We start from the raw sequence: 18,013 nt of genomic DNA on the forward strand, positions 1-18,013 counted from the left end.
CTAAAATCACAGTATTAGAACCTATGGTCATACTACAATCTCAAAGAATGAAATATTGATTTAACTTATTGTGACTCAAATATGTTATCCTGATGTGTAGCAGATGCTATACCTGTTGTATACGAAGCTCAGCTACCAAACACTACATAACAAAAAATGTACACTGTAGTGGAAAGGCACGAAATTGGGTAACATTAATTACTGTGGCACAGTGAGTGCGAGTTAGGCAGAAATTTTGACCACAAGGCAACATAAATTGTGACATTCAGGAAAACGGAGACAATTGGGAAAAAGAGGCCTTATCTTATACTCCACACTCACCCTTTCTCCTTTGATTCCTTGTGGCCCTGGAAGCCCAGTTTCTCCTGTGCTGCCCTGTAAAGTTCACAAACAATATTGATGAGATCTTAATGAGTAGAAATGTAAATGCAATCCTTTTACTAAGGTGTTATGTTGAGAAGCACTTTTTATCTTGCGACCAGTTCCGGGAGCTTGTCAACTGGTACTACATAGAAGAGATGGAAACCCTGATGGTTGATGAAAGAGATGTGGAGTTTTTCTCATGAGCTGGTATTAAAGTGCCTAGACTTAGAGGGACAGTGAGTGGTGGAGATTGGGTGATGGAATGATTGTTGCTGTTCTTTGCACACATATGGCTAACTTTGTAGGATAGAAGAGAATGCGGTATGATGAAGTTCATAAAAAAAAACCCACAGTAACAGGAAAAACATTTTTTGAAACGGAAAACTATGGCATCGCAAAAGTGAATGCCTTTGTTAATTGGGTGCAATGACATACGGCCTGATTTTAGGTTTGACAGATTACCATCTCCACTATCCTGACAGACTACTGACAATGTAGAGATGACTGCCAGTCCAGGGTCCATCTCTGTACCTTGAAGAAACCACAGTTGTAGGGGTTCCTTTTCAAGGTACAAATTATTTGTTCATTTTTTTCGTTTTTCAAAAACAAAATCCCAAAATAGTAGTTTGTTTTTTAAAAAAAACAAAAAACTAATGACACCCACCCCTGGGAGTTTTCTCCAAGTTTGTGTGTGTGTGTGTGGGTGGGTCGGGTGGGGAGGAGAGAAGAGGGCTGGGGGAGGTGGAACACAGTATTATTGTTTTGATTTTTTTGGTACTTTACTACCAGGTTTTTCCTGGCTGCATCTGACATAATAAAGAAAACTACACCGCCCACCCTATGTATGGTGGATGCTGTAATTTTCTTCCTCCCACGCCCCGATTACATCATCCACCCTAAATAGAGTGGGTGGTGTAATTTTCTTCCTCCCACAGCCCCTAGTCTGCCTATGAGGTCTGCCCATCTCTAAATGAAGCAGGAGGACTGAGAGCTTGACACACAGGGTACTCCATTGGATGTGGAATGTAGTGCCCTGCCCTGTCCGATCTTAGTGTGCAAACATTATTAATAAAATATGAGTAACCAAAATGTTATAATTAATGTGTACTAAAAGGACTAAATAGAGAAATTCACACTAGAAATGTAAAATGTACATGTTTAAAATGTAGTTGACATGGTGTCAGCCACCTCGAGTTCAGTGTGAAATATTTACTGTGAAAATGTATTTTGCTGAAGCATAACCATTTGTACTGACAAACGATGATTATTAATAATGAGCAAAACTAATAATTTGAAATGATTATTAAATGTTTTATTCTTCATGTATTAGCATTAATAAAAAGGCCTATGTTTTAGTAATTTTTCCAGAAACCCAGTGTTGAAATGTTATGCTGACTTTACTGGAATGCTTTTGTAAACATTGTTTATTTGACATCCCATTGTAAGCTCATGGTGAAGATCTACTGTCTTTTTCTGTTCTGCTGGTTCTGTATTTCCTTGTAATAATAATTGCAAGTTTTAACAATGGGCCTTAGTTTCTGGTAGGAAGTAATGTTAGCTAAATGTCAAGTTTTATGCTGTTTTCTACAATGTTATTAATCTGTGGAAACTGCAGACAGGACAGGAGCATGAACATGAAACTATCTTAAAGAAGGAATGAAGAAATATACAAAGTGAAAAAGAGAAATAATCTAATTGGTTGTTCACTTTCACACCTCATAGTCTTGTCCAGTAGAAGCCTAGCTGGTGATTTTTTGGTACTTTAATTTGGATAAGTTTAGGTGATGTAAGTTCAGTTCTGCTCAGTTTTTTCCCAGTTCAGTACTGTTCATTTCTAGTCCAATTACTTATGATGTTAACAGTTCCGATACCTTAGGCCCAACATTACTGAACTGTTGCCCAATCCATGTTCCTGATCAATAAAGACCTACTCTTCCTGTGCTCTGCTGGTGAAGACTTTGCTGGCTGCTGTTATACCTCATTTGAGAGAGGTATAACCAATGCGCATTTGTTTCCTTTGCAGATTTTCCCTTTTCCTTAGAAATCCAACCGCATATTTTTTGTTAGCACTATAGTTAGATGTTTTTCCAAATTAATTTTTGTCTTATTTTAATTTTTTTCATCTGCAAAGCCCAGCCCAACACATGCTTTTGGAATTAGAATTTGGTTGTCAGGATGACTAACCGAATATTTGATTAAATGTTAATTAATTATGATTGATTCAACTGCACAACTAATGAAATCTGTTGCCATTTCTCAAATAATTTTGTTGTTATTCTGCATAATTCTTTTGGAGTGTTTAATGGTGATTGTTTTTATAAGATTGAGATTCTTCAGACGCTTTGGGCAGACTGTGTTGTTCTGTATTGTTATCATGTGGTTTTGCACATCATTTAGTGATCGTAGCATTGTTAATATAAGGGAAATAAATGTTTAAACTTTACGAAAATTGGTGTGGTGATTCATGACCACATATGTCATGGTGTGTATACATTTCTGACGCCTAATTGAATACTGTTGTTGGTTATAGCTATTCATTCTCATTGGTTGATTTGATGATCCTATTACTCCTGAGTCAAACGATTTGAGTCGACCTCTGAGGGTAGTAGATGTCATTGCCCTGCTAGGTGTCACGTTAGCCTAATATTAGGAGGTCACGTGCCCACACAGCCAAACTCTAAATCAGGCCCCTATTCTCTTATTTTGCCACAGAGAGTTCTGATTCTAACTGCCAAGTCCAAACTCTTACTTTTAATTCTGGCATAATGGTCTTGTAATGCTACTATGGTCAAACTAATTCATTTATTCATACATTTTACATGGTTGGAGAATTGAGCAAGTTGTACAGTATGATAATATTCCCTCTCCACATACCTAGAGTGCATCTTGTACCAATACATATCTTTCCACTGTATACAAGTGTTTGTTCTGTCAAGGCTTGTATGGCAAGGGATTTAGGTAGAGGAAACTAGCATATTCTAGCACATGAATAAAAGAAAACATAACTAATTGTGATTCTGATATATTCACTTTGTGATCTCAAATTATTAAGATTTTTCCTGTGATACAGATAGGACCAAAGTATGCTGTCTCTTCAACAGTTTTCAGTGGCAGTCACACTGCAAGTGTCCTTCCTAACAACATGTTTTTCAAACCTACAAGGGTGAAGCACTTGATATACCTAATAGTGAATGACCAAATGGTATTGGGAAGGATAAAAGAGCACTGATAAAAAGTACCAAAACGTAATGCATATTCTTCATACTCTTGCCCTGAACTCTATATGTTCCAGCTGAAAAATAGGGGGATGAGATGAAAACATATGCCCAACAAAGAGGATGTGGCATAAGATCCAGGGCTGCTGATTTTGGAGCTGGGCTATCGGGTTTGAGTCTTGGCATTGGCTCAACATCCTGTGATTCTGGGCAAATGAAGTAGGGTCTGAATTAGATATTGGCGGATGGGTTACTCCGTTACAACAGTAATGGATACCTCATCTGCTGAAATCGAAATCCAATTATTTCCTACATGATTTAGATCTTGATAATTTCCTATAGATTTAGATTTCTGTAGATGGGACATCCGTCACTGTTGTGACAGAGTAACCTGTTCACCAATATCTAAATAAGGCCCATAATCTCCCTGTGCCTACCCAAAATGAATGTGTCAGAGTGTAATGTAACTGGTGCTCATGTAAAACGCTCCAATACCTTCGAGTTGAGTTTGTGCTATTTAAAACTGCAAAAAATAAGAATAAAATATAGAGATAGTACAAAATATCCTGCCCAGTAGCTGAATGGTTGCTGAAAAATGTAATAAGTGCATAAGGCTTTGAAAAAGCATTTGGAGTCGCCCTTGTTTCTGCCCAATAAATTTTTGCAATGGATACTCTGCTTTGGAAGGCCGCTAACACTGCATTTCCTCTGATGGAAAGAAAATGTAATTTCTGAATGCATACGACGATTCACTGTGCAATAGTTGGTTCAGCCATTTTGTGGCCTCAATAAAGAATGCATCATTGGAAAATTGAAAGGTTTCCTCTTTCCATGTAAAAAAGTAGTGCTTGGGAAACAAAGATTATGTAATTAATGAATAAATGAATATTGAATTTATACAGTGCACTGTCACTCACAGGAGAGCATCCATTGATAAGCTGGAGATCAACATAACCAATACACGAATGTACTGGAAAAAGGAGAAGAAAAAAAAAGAAAACAGAAACAGATCAAAGAGAGTGATTAAATTAAGGCGCAACAGAGAGAGTCCGGGGAAAGAAACAGCCAGGTCTTATTACTTTTTTTAAATTTGGCTTCAGTGTCAATGAAATGAAGAGAGCTTGGGAGTTTGTTACATGCTTTAGTGCCCAACATCATTAAAGACTTTCCACCTATGGAATTCAGTCTAAAGAGTGGAGGTTTCAGAAGATTGACGTTGGAAGATCTCAGCACCCTCTGGTTCCTTTAATGACAGAACCAGCAATGAGGTATTTAGGTCCAGTAGAGTTGAAGGCTCTAAAGACTAGTAATACGAACTTGAATAAAATCCCCTTGTCAATTGGAAGACAGAGTATCCTTTTCAGGGATGTAGAGCTCCATTTGGGATGTTTCAGCACCAGACTTGCGGAGGCATTTTGTACCATCTGGAGCTTGTGGAGTAGCTGCTTGGAGCATTCTTTGTAAAGACTATTACAATAGTCAAGTCTTGAAGTAATTAGAGCAAAAGCAACCGTTTTTCTGGTGTCCAGCAGAAGAAAGTCAAAGAATTTATTTAGAGATTTGATTACGTTTAAGCATGTGCCTGCTACGGCTAGGGTTTAAGGGTAGAAGGAGAGGGCGGTGTCAGATTTGACACCTAGATTTTGTGCCACTTTGATGGTGGGGGGAGGAGGCATGATGTTGGGCCACCACTGGATGGGGGAAAACAAATCTGACTAGCCAAATGGTTTAATTAAGGGGTGGTTTACTGAGGAAGCATGACATTGAAGCTGCAATACATTAAATTGTTTTTGTGATTTAAATGAAACTCCATGAGTACTTTTGGGATGAAAGGAGTGTACGGCTGGAGAACCACTATGCCTTTCAAGATGTCTCGATAATGCACTTTAGAAACTCGAGCCTGAAATTCAGGGGTCCTTGTCACAGACATAGTTGCAAGAAGGAATCCTGAGAATGTCACAAAAATCCATAGGTCAAAGGGTTTGTGCATAAGAAAGACTAAGACAAAATTTAGATCCCATCGGAGGCTGGCTCCCTAAAGCCAGGATGGACATACAGCAATCCATCAAAATGATGTTTTGTATCCATGTTCTGCAGAGGAAATGTATCATGTGAATTTTTGTAGATAGGTGACAATGATAGAATGGAATGCTTGCATAAATCTGAGAAATTGTGAGAAGAGACTATTGCATACTGTAAGATTACTTTTAGAGATAACATATTCCTCTCCAGTACCTAGAAGCAATTTCTTAGCAACTTCATCTTGCTAGGGACACGAAATAAATGAATTTATTTATATTTATGTGGCCCAAGGTCGATAGGGTGCTTTCCCAGCGTGAGTACCCACCAATGACTATGCCACACACAGAGCTGGGTATTATACATCTTTATTTGTCTGAATTTAACTGTGAACTCAACATTCTAAATCTGAATTCAGTTCACCATGTTCTAACACTCATGTCACAGTTCTACGGAGTCCATGAAAAGCCAAAAGGGCTCCGTCATTAATAACTCACAGGACAGTACCTCTCCCCTTCTATCATAATTCTGCAGTGAACCTTCGTGGTGCTATAATTACTCATCCCAATTGTGTCTTCAGAAACTGGGCACCAGCAATAGAAGTGTCCATGATCTGTATTGGTTATGCAGGCACAACAGAAATCAGAGGTTTTTCAATTGTCTTTTCAGAACCAGTCTCTATGTTGACATCAGTATCTGATGAGTGATGAGCTACATGTTGGAAATGTGAGGAATCTCAAATAATGGACTTCCCAGAACGCTGGGCATTCACAATGTGTCCTTTGCTGGTTGTGACATGGAATGGCTCGGCATCGAATGTAGCATCAGACTTACGTTTTCTCGACTGACGGACAATCATGCAATCTCCTCTAGTGAAAACAATGTCTTTGCATGTCGTCGCTTGTCTGCATAGGCGTCATTTATCTTTTCCAATCCAAGACTGTGGTAGGGGTTTCTTCCTCAGTACTTGATCTTCTGTTGTTCGATTGAGGTAACTTGGTCGTCATGACTCTTCTGAACATCAAGGTTGCAGGGCTTTCACTTGTAGTGGAGTGAGGGGTTGAATGGTAAGCTTGTACTGTAGAATTCAAGACAGTTTTAAGGTTGAGCTTTTCCAATGCAGCATGCTGAACAGCCTTTTTAAATGTACTCATGAAACATTCGACAAGGCCATTGGTCTGTGGCCAAAGAGGTGTGCTTTTCTGATGCTTCACATTAAGATGGCTGAGAAAGTCTCTTAATTCTTGACTGTTGAAATGTGGGCCATTATCAGACTTTAAGATCACAGGAATACCCCATGTCGCAAAGATGCCATCTAATCTGTTGATGACTCTTGAGTGACAGATGGGAGATCTTCTATCAAAGCAAACCAAGAGTATTCATCAACAATCACCATCAGGTGATATCCATTGTCAAGAGGACTGAAAAAATCAACAGCAATTCTTTCCCATACATGCTTTTGGCAACTCTGACATGCTTAGGATGTGTTGAGTGGTTTTTGATGACAGGCAACTGCATAGATGAAAGGCCTTCAACTCTCTCATAGAGATGAGAAAACCAGATGCGGTCTCAGAGAGCTCTTTTTTGGCAACAATTCCATGATGTCCTTCATGGGCCACTTCAGTTATCTGGAGTTGCAGACTCTTCAAAATAACAATTCTCAAACCCCACAGGATAATGCCTCCTTGAGTCACAGACAGTTTATCTTTGACATTTTTTCCTGTTGAGTGTCTGGTTCCAAGAGTGATGTGCAATAATGTCTTTCAGTTTTAACGTCACTGTCTTGACTCATGGTAGTGACAATTTGCTCCAACAAAATGGCAGCTGGTGTGTTTGATTTCATAATGAAATTTTCTGTAGGCTTCAGCAGTCTTGGAAGGGGTACCATGACACTGTATACGCACTCTGGAGAAATAGCTGGCAGGGTTATGATCTTTCCCTGGACGGGGCACGATTGTGTAGTTGTATTCTTGTAATCATAGACCTCAACATTCAATGCAAGGAGGCTTCTTGGCCTTTGGATTGCCAAAAATTCAACAATGCTTGAAGATCTGTCACAAGCATAAAAGGCTTTCCATAAAAGAACACATGGAAAGGTTCACACGCCCACACCACTGCTAAACTTTCTTTCCCAGGTTGCAAATAAGAATGTTCAGTTTAGGACAAACATTTGCTTGCATATGTCACAATATGGCTTCAAGCATTTGGGTGCCTGCTGTGCTATGCAAGGTTTGCAAATAACCTGACTGGGCTAGCGGCAACAATTTCTGTATGAAGCTTTGGATTAATATAAGCCATTTCAGTAGTGTTCTCCATAGCCTGTTTGATTCTCTTAAAGCTTTGCTCACATTCATGTGACCAATGAAATTAAACATTCTTTTTTGTCAAGTCTCTCAATGGAGCACTCACGTGGCAAAGTCCTGTATGTATCTGGAACAGTAACTGGCCATGCCAAGGTTTGAACGGAACATGGAAACATCTTGTGAGGGACTGGCAGTTGAACCCGCTTGCAGTTTCACTGGATCAGATGTCATACCCCCATCAGAAAAAATAAGGCCAAAGAACTTTAGCTTTGCCTTGGAATTCACATTCTCAGCATTCAAAGTTAAAACCTGCATCAACAATACCACACTTCTTGAGAGCTTTATCGTGCTCATTCTGAGTAGCTCCGAAACCTAATATGTCATCACTATAGTTCAAAGCATTGACAGGCTATAAGATATGTCAAATTATATCATGAAAAAGGTCTGCAGCTGATGACACACTGAAACTTAGGGCCTGATTTAGAGTTTGTTTGAAGGGTTACATAGGCAATGATGCAACTCTAATAGGGCATTGAATTAGAGGTAGATGAGATACCTGTTACATTTGTGATGGAGCAGCCCCCTCCACCAAGCTCTAAATCAGGCCCTTAGTCTTCTATATCTAAATGGATCAATATGTGTAAAAAAGGTTGTAATGTCCCTGCAATTCTCCTTGAGTTCCAACTGATGATATACTTTATTTAAATCAAGGCGATAGAAGATATTTGCACCATTCAATTGTGTTATCATGTCAACAATGTGTGATCCTGGATCTCATTCTCTTTCGATTGCCTTGTTTGCTTGTCGCATACCCACATGGATGCGTACATCTCCTTCATTCTCCTTTTGGGGCACTACCACTACGGGAGAAACCCATGGTGTTGGAACAGTAAAATGCTCAATGATATCATGCTTAAGTAATGATTCAGATTCCTTTTTAACAGCTTCTGTTGAATGAAAAGCAATTCATCATTGTCTTTGAGCAAAAGAACAGACATCCTCATTAATATGCAATTGAGCCTTCATAGTCTTAATATTCCTTAACCCATAAAACAACAAAGGGAAGTGACTTACTATCTCTTGATGAGCATTCATGTTGTAGTTCACTGAGATCAGTCCCATAGCAGCAGCTGTGCTGAAACTAAGAAAAGAGGCTCTTGATGTCGTACCTGGAACCACATGAATGGGCGCTTGCACTTTTTGTCTTCTTGGGTTTCATCATCACAATGAATAAACTTTGACTTTTCAATAGCGTTGATGCAGCCCATGTTTATACTTTAGTTTTCAATGGCATCAGTCGTGGCTATGGAAATAGTTCATTACATTCCTCCTGAGGCATATAATTTTTATTGATGCACCACTGTCGATAATCAAAGGTATTGAACAGCTGTTTACTTTCAGTGTAATTTTTGGACATTGTTTGAATGACTTTGGTGCTTTTTCATGTCGACTTTTCTTTTGCTGGTGTTTTTCTTTCCATGGACCAGTCCAATATGCACAAATTTTTCTTAAGTAAACATCGACATAACACAACCACCTTCTTCACTTTCACTTGATATTGATACTTAAGAACTTTTTGACAATGATTTAGATGACGATCAACTCCGTTTGGTTTTGATTTGTCTCAGCTGGTTTTGTCGCTTTGCCGTGTGTGCGTGCATCGAATGTCGCATCTGGACCATTCAGGTGGCCATTTTATCTAATCGCCGCAATGCATTTACTTTTTCCTTTGCCTTGCAAACCCTTATAACATGGTACTCTTTCCAACAGCCTTTGCATATCTGTCCATTGGTGAGACATTTACCTTTGTGTAGAAATGAAAATCCACACTTGAAACACAACTTCTTTTTCTGTGGAGACATCACTTTATGTCCTTCAGCCAAGTGCTTCTGCTTGCTTTTTATGTGCAGGACTGACTCACTGTGGGCATCTCTGGACTCCATGTTAGCAGCTTGATGATTGACACACTCTTTAGCTCTGGCAGCCATGAGAACTCAATCCAGACTAAGAGTTTCTCTCAGTTTTCGTTGCCTTAATGAATCTGACAGACATCCGCCAATAACTCTGAGACTCATTGCTTCCTCATCATTAAATTAATTGAAATTACAGTTTTTGATGAGTCTATTAAGTCTTTCAACAAATTTGTCTATGGTTTCACCAACTCCACATTTCGTAATCTATATTTGCCATTGGATTGAATTTGAGATTCAAGGCTTCTTTAATTTGACAGTGTGTAACTATGTCAGCTCACTGCATTTTCTTTATGACTTCTTTTACATCCTCCCCAGCAAGATTCTTATGGTACTTGATATTTTTTTTGTTATCTGTTTCTTCTACTGCAACAATGAACTCATAAAATGTCTCTATCCAAGTAGGCAATCTATTGCCAATATTCTGCTTTTTGGCTGTATCGAATGGTGGTGGTGGTGGTTTCAGGACGGTGGTGGTATTATAACTGTTTAGAGGATTGGCCGACACTGAGAGTGGAGTTCTCTCCGATGCGATTTGCTGTCCACTAGAACCTGTTTCCTCTGTGACATCTCTAAGGTCCTGTGATGTGCTGGCCTCTGGATCATCTTTGAAAACTGTGGGAAACATGGTCTCTTTCTTGGTCTCCATTGGAAAAACAGCCTTTCACTATTCTGATTGCTGCTCTCTGCCTTTCAGTGTTCAAAGACCTGTGGAGCTGTTCTGAGCCCCACTCAGCAGCTTTGGTGGGGTGCCGCTTCAGGTGTGGATGGCTTCATAAACACAACCCTGAGCACTTCTCCTTGGGCCACTTCACCCAGTGCCGTGGTATGATGACTCTCTTTAATTGGTTCCTGTAAGCAGATGACCGTTACCTTTATCTGAATTGCTTTGTTTTTAGGCATCCTTTTGTGCTTTTTGACACCTTGTTGACCTCTCCCTCGCAGCACTTCTGATCACAGTGTTTTCTTGCAATTTTCTGTTGCTATTTGCTGCACCTCTCTTCACGGACTGGCCAGCAGGTTTATGGCCAACTATATGTAGACTTTCTGGGACAGCACTGTTAATCTTCGGGTTACTTATTCCCCTATCTCATCACCAGTTGCAGCATCTTCCCCAGCCTGGGTACCCGCCTATGACTTCGCCACACATGGAGCTGGGCATTACACATCTTTATTCGTTTGCGTGTGACCGCTAACTCAACGTTCTAAACCTCCATTCACTTCACCACGTGCTAGCACATCACAGTTCTACAGAGTCCATCAGGAGCCAAAAGGGTACCGTGATTAATAACTCACAACACTACAGAGGAGTTCCGGCAGGCAATTAAGCATTCATGCAAAGTTTGCCAGATTACCTCAAATATTAAAGCTTAGCTTAAAAATGAAAAAGCAAAGGACGTATAGCACTAAAGACCAATTACAGATCAGGTTTGGGTAGATCAACATATTTGTTAGGTAATGAAAATGGTTGCATGGAATACTTAATAAGTGATACAAACCATTTTTACAGTGTTCTGAATTCAATAAGCAGTCAATGGAGTATTTGGAACATTTTAGTTAGATGGTCTTGTTTTTTTCTGCCATTAACATACTGGTCACCGCCTGAAAACCTGTCTTCAATGATGTGCGGTGAACTTTTGGCAAACCAGTTAAAAGTGAGTAACTTCAGTCAAATCTTGAAAGAACAATGGATTGTTCTACTAACTTGACGTATTGTGCAGGTATAAACTGTCTAAACCCACAAAGTAATGTCAACTGCAACTGTGCAGTCTTAGCCAAGGGATCAATTTGAGATTAGAGGTTTAAAGATTGGAGGAGTAGCCCTTCAATCTGCCACAGCAGTGGAGGGTATGGTGAAGCAGTTACTCTGAAGCCATTGGTTTGCCAAAAGGGCATCAAGTCATTTTCCCCCACTCACCAAACCTTTTTATCTCAAAACTGGGTGGTTGATTCTGAGAAACGAAAAGATAACTGCCCTGACCTGCTAGCAGTTTTCTTCATAAGTGTTGTGGTTATAGTACATTATTCATGTAAGATTTAGCAGACACAACAGGAAAATCTAGTGAGAGTTGACCCTGTTTACATTTGCTAGGGCAGTAATCATAGTGATCCGGCAGCCCTGTGTAGGACGGGAAACCAGTTCAAGGTTTTTCAGTGAGACAGCCATGTGAGACTCTACCCGTAGAAATTCTGCAGTTCTCCTCCCTAAATGAAGGGGGGGAATGTGACTTTATGGGGGTGGGCGAACTCTCAATTCCTGGTGATTCACTTGCTCTACCAAGTTCTGAATGACCCCCTTAAACATTTTTTCAGCAATGAAATCAATGATTTCGCGCAACCAGTGATACCAATGTTGCCCTAAAAGATGATTTAGGAATCAATTATAGTGAACAAAGTTATGTTGGACAGAATACAAGAGAATAGGAGGTCCTAAGTTTTTAATGGGATGAGTTTCAAGCCTGAAGGGAGGTGGTTTGTGATGCATCTCTGTCTAACACCTGAATGAAACATGTCAAAAGGTTTATTGTTCTAAATAGGTTGATTACATTGAGAAGATACATAACTTTTGCTAGCATGGAAACACATGAGGCAGGGATGGAAATTGTTAAAAAATGCTGACAACGGCTCACATGTGCTCTCCAATTTGCTAATATAGCTTCTTCTTGGTGACATCTAACCCACATGTAGAAGTTGTTTTTTAAAATCATGTTGTTTTACTTTACAATAGAAAATTATACATTAACCTACTAAAAACCATTTATAAACCACTGCATCATTCTTCTCAGTAGGGCTACCTGGTGAATTCATGTTGTAGTATGAATGCAGGCTATATTATCTTCTGAGGTGACCAAATGCAATGAGTTCATTATTGATGAACCATTGTTTAAGTACAGCAAAGTTGAAGAAATACAACATTGTTTTATGTTAGAAGAAGGTGGCTTAGTAACCAAAGTGCTGTAGATGAAAATTCACAATTAGTACAATGTCTACATTGTGGAACCTCTTGAATTTTAGAATGATCTGTTACATAGAGAGAATTGGAGGAACAATGTATAGACACTTCCTCAACACTTCTAAGGAAGAGCATCTCTGAAGTGACTCCCACCAGAAGACACAGAATGAGATATCTACTAAACTGGTAGAAGCCCAACCACAAAGTCAATGACAACAAGTTCTTGCTGCCAGTTAAGAAATACAAATATTTAATGTGTTCCAAAATGCACAAAGGTTCTCCAGCTCCCAGATATAAAATGTTTTTGAGGCTTTTTCTCCATTCCCTGCCCAGAGGCTCAAACAAACAGGAGTCTTTTGTGGCAAAATAGCGCTTTTTAGGAAACCCCACTTCTGGAAAACTATGTTCATCAAACTCCCATTGCTTTTTTGTTGTCTGGAACATGATGAGTCTGATTAATGTGTTATTCCCTCACTCCTTCTCTCCCTCTAGGTAGAATGCAATAAGGAAAATATTGTACTGGGGCCCTAGACCCAAAACAGAGTTACAAGATGACAAAGAAAATGTCCAATCCCCTTGCTACTTTTCAGGCATAATATTGCTGGTATATTGTCGGTTAGGGCTCTGGCAACATTTACCTGGAAGACTTAAGGTTCAGAAAGTTGATGCTAACTGTGTAGACACGTAGTGAAAAGTTTGGCTTTGTGAATGCTGTAATGGAGAAGATGTGCACAATTATCATGTTATCCTTGTTCTGAGACCCAAAATTCTGAATGCAACATAAATTCTGTATCCACTTAATACCACACCTCGTCCATTTGATATTTAGTGGGAACACAATTTGCACCCAAGATTGTGCTCATCAAGAAATGAGGACAGGTGTGTCTGATGTGCTTGTAAGTGCACTTTCCAGTTGTACTGTGAATGATTTATTATTATTGTTCTTTGGGGACAAGACTCTCAAATTCACAGTCTAGAAGAAGATCTGTCTTGTGAGTACACCACAAAAGGAGGACGGTAACTTGATGGTGTTTGTGATTAACTTTGAATGAAACTCGCATGACAGATGCTAGAGTAGAGGCTGATGTTGCTGATGGAAACGTGGGTTGAGTCAAATTCAGAGGCGTGGTCCAGAATACTAGGCAACAGCAAAAATGTGTTACCATCACTATTCACTGCATCTTTTGAAAATAAATCAGCTGGGGTTGAGAATAAAAATATACCCCAGTATTTGTTGAACATCACACACTACATGACATTTTTCCATGTTCCAATGCAGAGGCTGGATTTTAACTAGTCAGACCATATCTCAGAGAAACCTTTTGATCTCTCTTGTAGTACAGATCAAACCAAACAGTGAGCATATATACTGGCAGCTGTAATGTATTGTGTATAGCTATGAGTATGTACAAGTAGAATCTATCACTCAGTGGACCTCTGCTAAGTCAGAACTAGAATATTTGAGTTTGGAATGTGTATTCAGTTAAGAGTAAACTGTTATGGAGCACACTTCATGCAGTCTGTCAGGTAGCATAATAAATCTTTGGATCAGAATGTACATGCCCTGGCTGTATAACTGAACACCTGACAATGATGTAGGAAAGTACCCGCTTTTTGGCAAGGTTACCCCCACTTTTGCCTGCTATAATTGTGCTTAGACTCTTTTCACTTTGATCCTGCCAACCAAGACCCCAGAGATTGTGCTCTCTTCCTCCAAATTTGTTTACCATGGACCTTTGTGCACTCCACAGTTGGCATATTGGTGTCCCAGGTACTTAGGTACCCAGGGCATTGGGACACCAGGGGTTGCCCATAGGCTACAGCATGTATTATGCCACCGATGCAAAATGTGTCTGCAGGCCTGCCATTGCAGCCTGCATGAAAAAAGGTGCATGCACCCTTTCACTACAGGTCAGCGCATCAGATCACTGTAAATCACCCCTGCCAAAGGGCAGGGTGCAGGTCCCTGCGTGTGAGGGCACGGCTGCATGAGCAGAGGTGCCCCCACAAACTCCAATTCCATTGCATTGAACATCGTAACTGCGGGGAAACCATTTTACCCCTGTACTGGACACAGTGTCTGGATACATAATGGTAACTCTGAACCTGAGCATGTTTGCTATCAAACATGCCGGAATCATACCCCAGTACTAATGCCAGTATTGGTTGTATGATTCCATGCACTCTGAAGGCTCCTTAGAGGACCTCCCAGTCTTCCAAGGGTTTCCGGGCACCCACGCTGCTCCAGCCCTTCAGACAGGTTTCTGCTCTCCTGCTGCTTGACCAGCTCAGGCAGGGGAAGGCAGAACAAAAGATTTCCTGTGGGAGAGGGGAGGCAACAGCCTCTCCCTTGGAAATAGGTGTTACAAGGATTGGGAGTGGTAGCCTCCCCAAGCCACTGGTTTGCTTTGAAGGGCACTTTTGATGCCCTTGTTGCATAAACCGGTTCGCATCAACTCAGGGACCCCCAGTCCCTGCTCTGGTGTGAAACTGGAGGAAGGAAAGGGGAGTGGCCACTCCCCTGTCCATCACCACCCCAGGGGTGGTGTACAGAGCTCCTCCAGGTGTCCACTCGATTCTGCCATCTGGAAAAATCAAGATGTGCAGAGGCCTCTGAGAGCATCTGAGTGGGCAGGTCAGGCAGGTGACGTTGGTGACCCCCTGTGATAGGTGGTCACTGTGCAATGTGACCAAACCCCATTTTAGGGCTATGTAGGGACTCCCTTGCATCTGGGTGCCCAGATTTAGTGTGCAAGACTCCACAAGGACTCGTCTACTTCTGCTCCTGGCCACTGGTACTGCAATTGGACATTTCAGGAACCAACAAGACTGCAACTCCTGAGATGACCTCGCCTTGTGCCTTGCAGCATTGTTTACCCGGGCTCCTTCCAACAACTGCAACATTTTCCCAGCTGTGCATCCTCTGGGTCAGCAAGGCTTCAGCTGCACCAAGAAGGAATCTCACTTGGAGTGAAGGAGTCATCTGCAGTCACCTACAGCAATGACGTCCAGCTGTGTGGATCTGCTGTCCCGTGGAACTGCAGGGATCCTGCATCACAGGTGGTGACCTGGAGTAGTCCCCTTGGTCCTCTTTGCCAGCTGTCCATCTTGGGAGATGATGAGCCCTTGCCTCTCCTTGACGGACAGTACCGCTGTGCTCCACGACTCTTGCAGCAACCAATGCTTGTTGTCTCCTGCTCCAAGGTCTCTTTAGGCTCTGAGTCTCTCCTTTGCTGCTCCAGCAAAGTGGGACTCCTCTTGAGGTGCGCTGATTGGGTCTCACTGGAACTTACTGTGCCTGCTGCCAGTGGGTTGCCTGTAGGGGCTGCAACTGCTTCTGCTTGCTCTCCCAACTGCTGATGGTCAGCCCAGACTCCCCTCCAAGGGTTATGTCCCCTGGACCTTGCTGGTACTTTTCAGCCTTGCAACTCTTCTTGCATTTGCCAAGGCTTGTTGGTGGTTCCCCTAACCACTGACCATCTGCAACTCGATAACCAACGTGGAACACCATCTGCACCACTCCAATGATTCCCCTGCAGCTCCTGGACTCCACAGCTGGTCTTCTCCTTCCCCTGTCGACCCAGATCTTCATCCACAGAAGAGTTGGTAGTGGCTCTTGCCCCGACTGGACACTCCATCATGGACTGGACTCTGTCCCCTTCTTTTGCAGGTCCTCTTCTTCTGGAATCCACTTTTGGGTTCCTCTGGTATGGTCCTGTTCTTGCACAATACATTTTTTAAGTCCTCTTGTTAGTCCTTGGGAAAACCAGGTACTTACCTCTGCTCTCCTGGTCGCTGGGGGTCACTGAGGTAGTCACCTCTTGGGGTCTTGAGTTCTCCCAGCTCCCCTCTAACTACTCCATAACCTTGGGTGGGGGACTTCACTTTGCATTCCAATATTTCAGTATATGGTTTGACCCTATCCTACGGCCCAAGCTACTTTCTAAAATTCTTGCCAATGCTTGTTGTTTTCTATGCTAATTTCTGATTGTTATTGTGCATTTATATCTTGTATACTTACCTCCGGTTGAGGGCTGCCAATAAGTAATCTAGTGTAGTGATGCTGTAATACAATACCTTTATTTTTGTAACACTGTGTGGTTTCTTTCATGTGTGATACGTTACTGTGTGACTATTTTGGTATTGCATAAGCGTTTCATGTCTCCTAGATAAGTCTTAGCTGCTCATCCACAGCTACCTCTAGAGAGCCCTGTCTTCCTAGACACTTTCCTCATTCACTAATAGGGGTTGCCTGGACATGGTATAAGGTGCCAAAACCATAGGTGACCACCACACACCACGCCAGCTTCCTACAAATGGTGACAAGCAGAAGACACTTGCAAGAAAGAAACCATTGACCCAGGTAAAAAGGCAAAAAGAAAAAAGAAAGAAAGGAAATAGGAACTGAAACGAAGCTACTGAATACTGGCTTGCACGAACAGAAAATGATCATTGGTGACTAAATGAAATTCAAATTAGAATAAATAACGTATCAAGTAGTTCAGTCAACACATAAAACTTTATTTCAAATCATGTAAGATTGTTTACAGGCTTCATTTTGGTATATCACCTGCTGCAGACATTTCTCAAGAGACAATTCAAATGATCTTAAGACCTTGTAAAAATAGTTTCAATTACTGTGATGACATTTTGGTCTCTGGGAAAAATCTAGATGACCATGAGAAAGCACTAAAAAAAGTTTGTCTCACACTCATAGAGGCTGGACTGACTTTCAATGCAGAAAAATGTGAGTTTGAGAAAAGGGAAATCACATTCTTTGGACATATTTTCAAATGAAGGCATGAAGGTGGATCCAAATACAGTCAAAACAATTTGAGACACTCCAGAACCAAAGGATGTGTCAGAAGTGCATTCTTTCTTAGGTCTGTTTAGTAACTGCACAAGATATTTTCCACAATTTGCAATGGTAAGTGCACTTTTGAGAGATTTAACAAAAAAGATCAAGTTTTCAGCTTGACCAAAGAATGTCATTTCCCAAGATAAAGGCAGAAGTTTGTTATGCCAAACATATGGCCTATTTTGGCTCACAACTGGAGATAGAGTTAATTGTAGATGCATGTCCAGTGGGTCTAGGAGGAGTTTTAGCCCAACACAAACCACGCTGAGACTCACCAAGAAGCATTGTATCACATGTAGGCACGAGCTTGTCAGGAATAGTGAAAGTACATT

At 41.0% G+C, this 18,013-nt stretch overlaps 1 protein-coding gene across 4 annotated transcripts in view; it reads right to left on the reverse strand.

Annotated features, from left to right (window-relative positions):
• Nucleotides 1-18,013, reverse strand: part of COL16A1 (collagen type XVI alpha 1 chain) — a 717,464-nt gene that overhangs the window by 247,761 nt on the left and 451,690 nt on the right. For all 4 annotated transcript variants that reach the window (XM_069223294.1, XM_069223295.1, XM_069223297.1 and 1 more), the window contains one exon: nucleotides 322-375. In XM_069223294.1, coding sequence (XP_069079395.1) covers nucleotides 322-375 — 54 coding nt within the window. The remainder of the gene's footprint in view (nucleotides 1-321; nucleotides 376-18,013) is intronic.

The sequence above is a fragment of the Pleurodeles waltl genome, chromosome 3_1 (assembly GCF_031143425.1).
Source record: "Pleurodeles waltl isolate 20211129_DDA chromosome 3_1, aPleWal1.hap1.20221129, whole genome shotgun sequence".
Taxonomy (NCBI): domain Eukaryota; kingdom Metazoa; phylum Chordata; class Amphibia; order Caudata; family Salamandridae; genus Pleurodeles; species Pleurodeles waltl.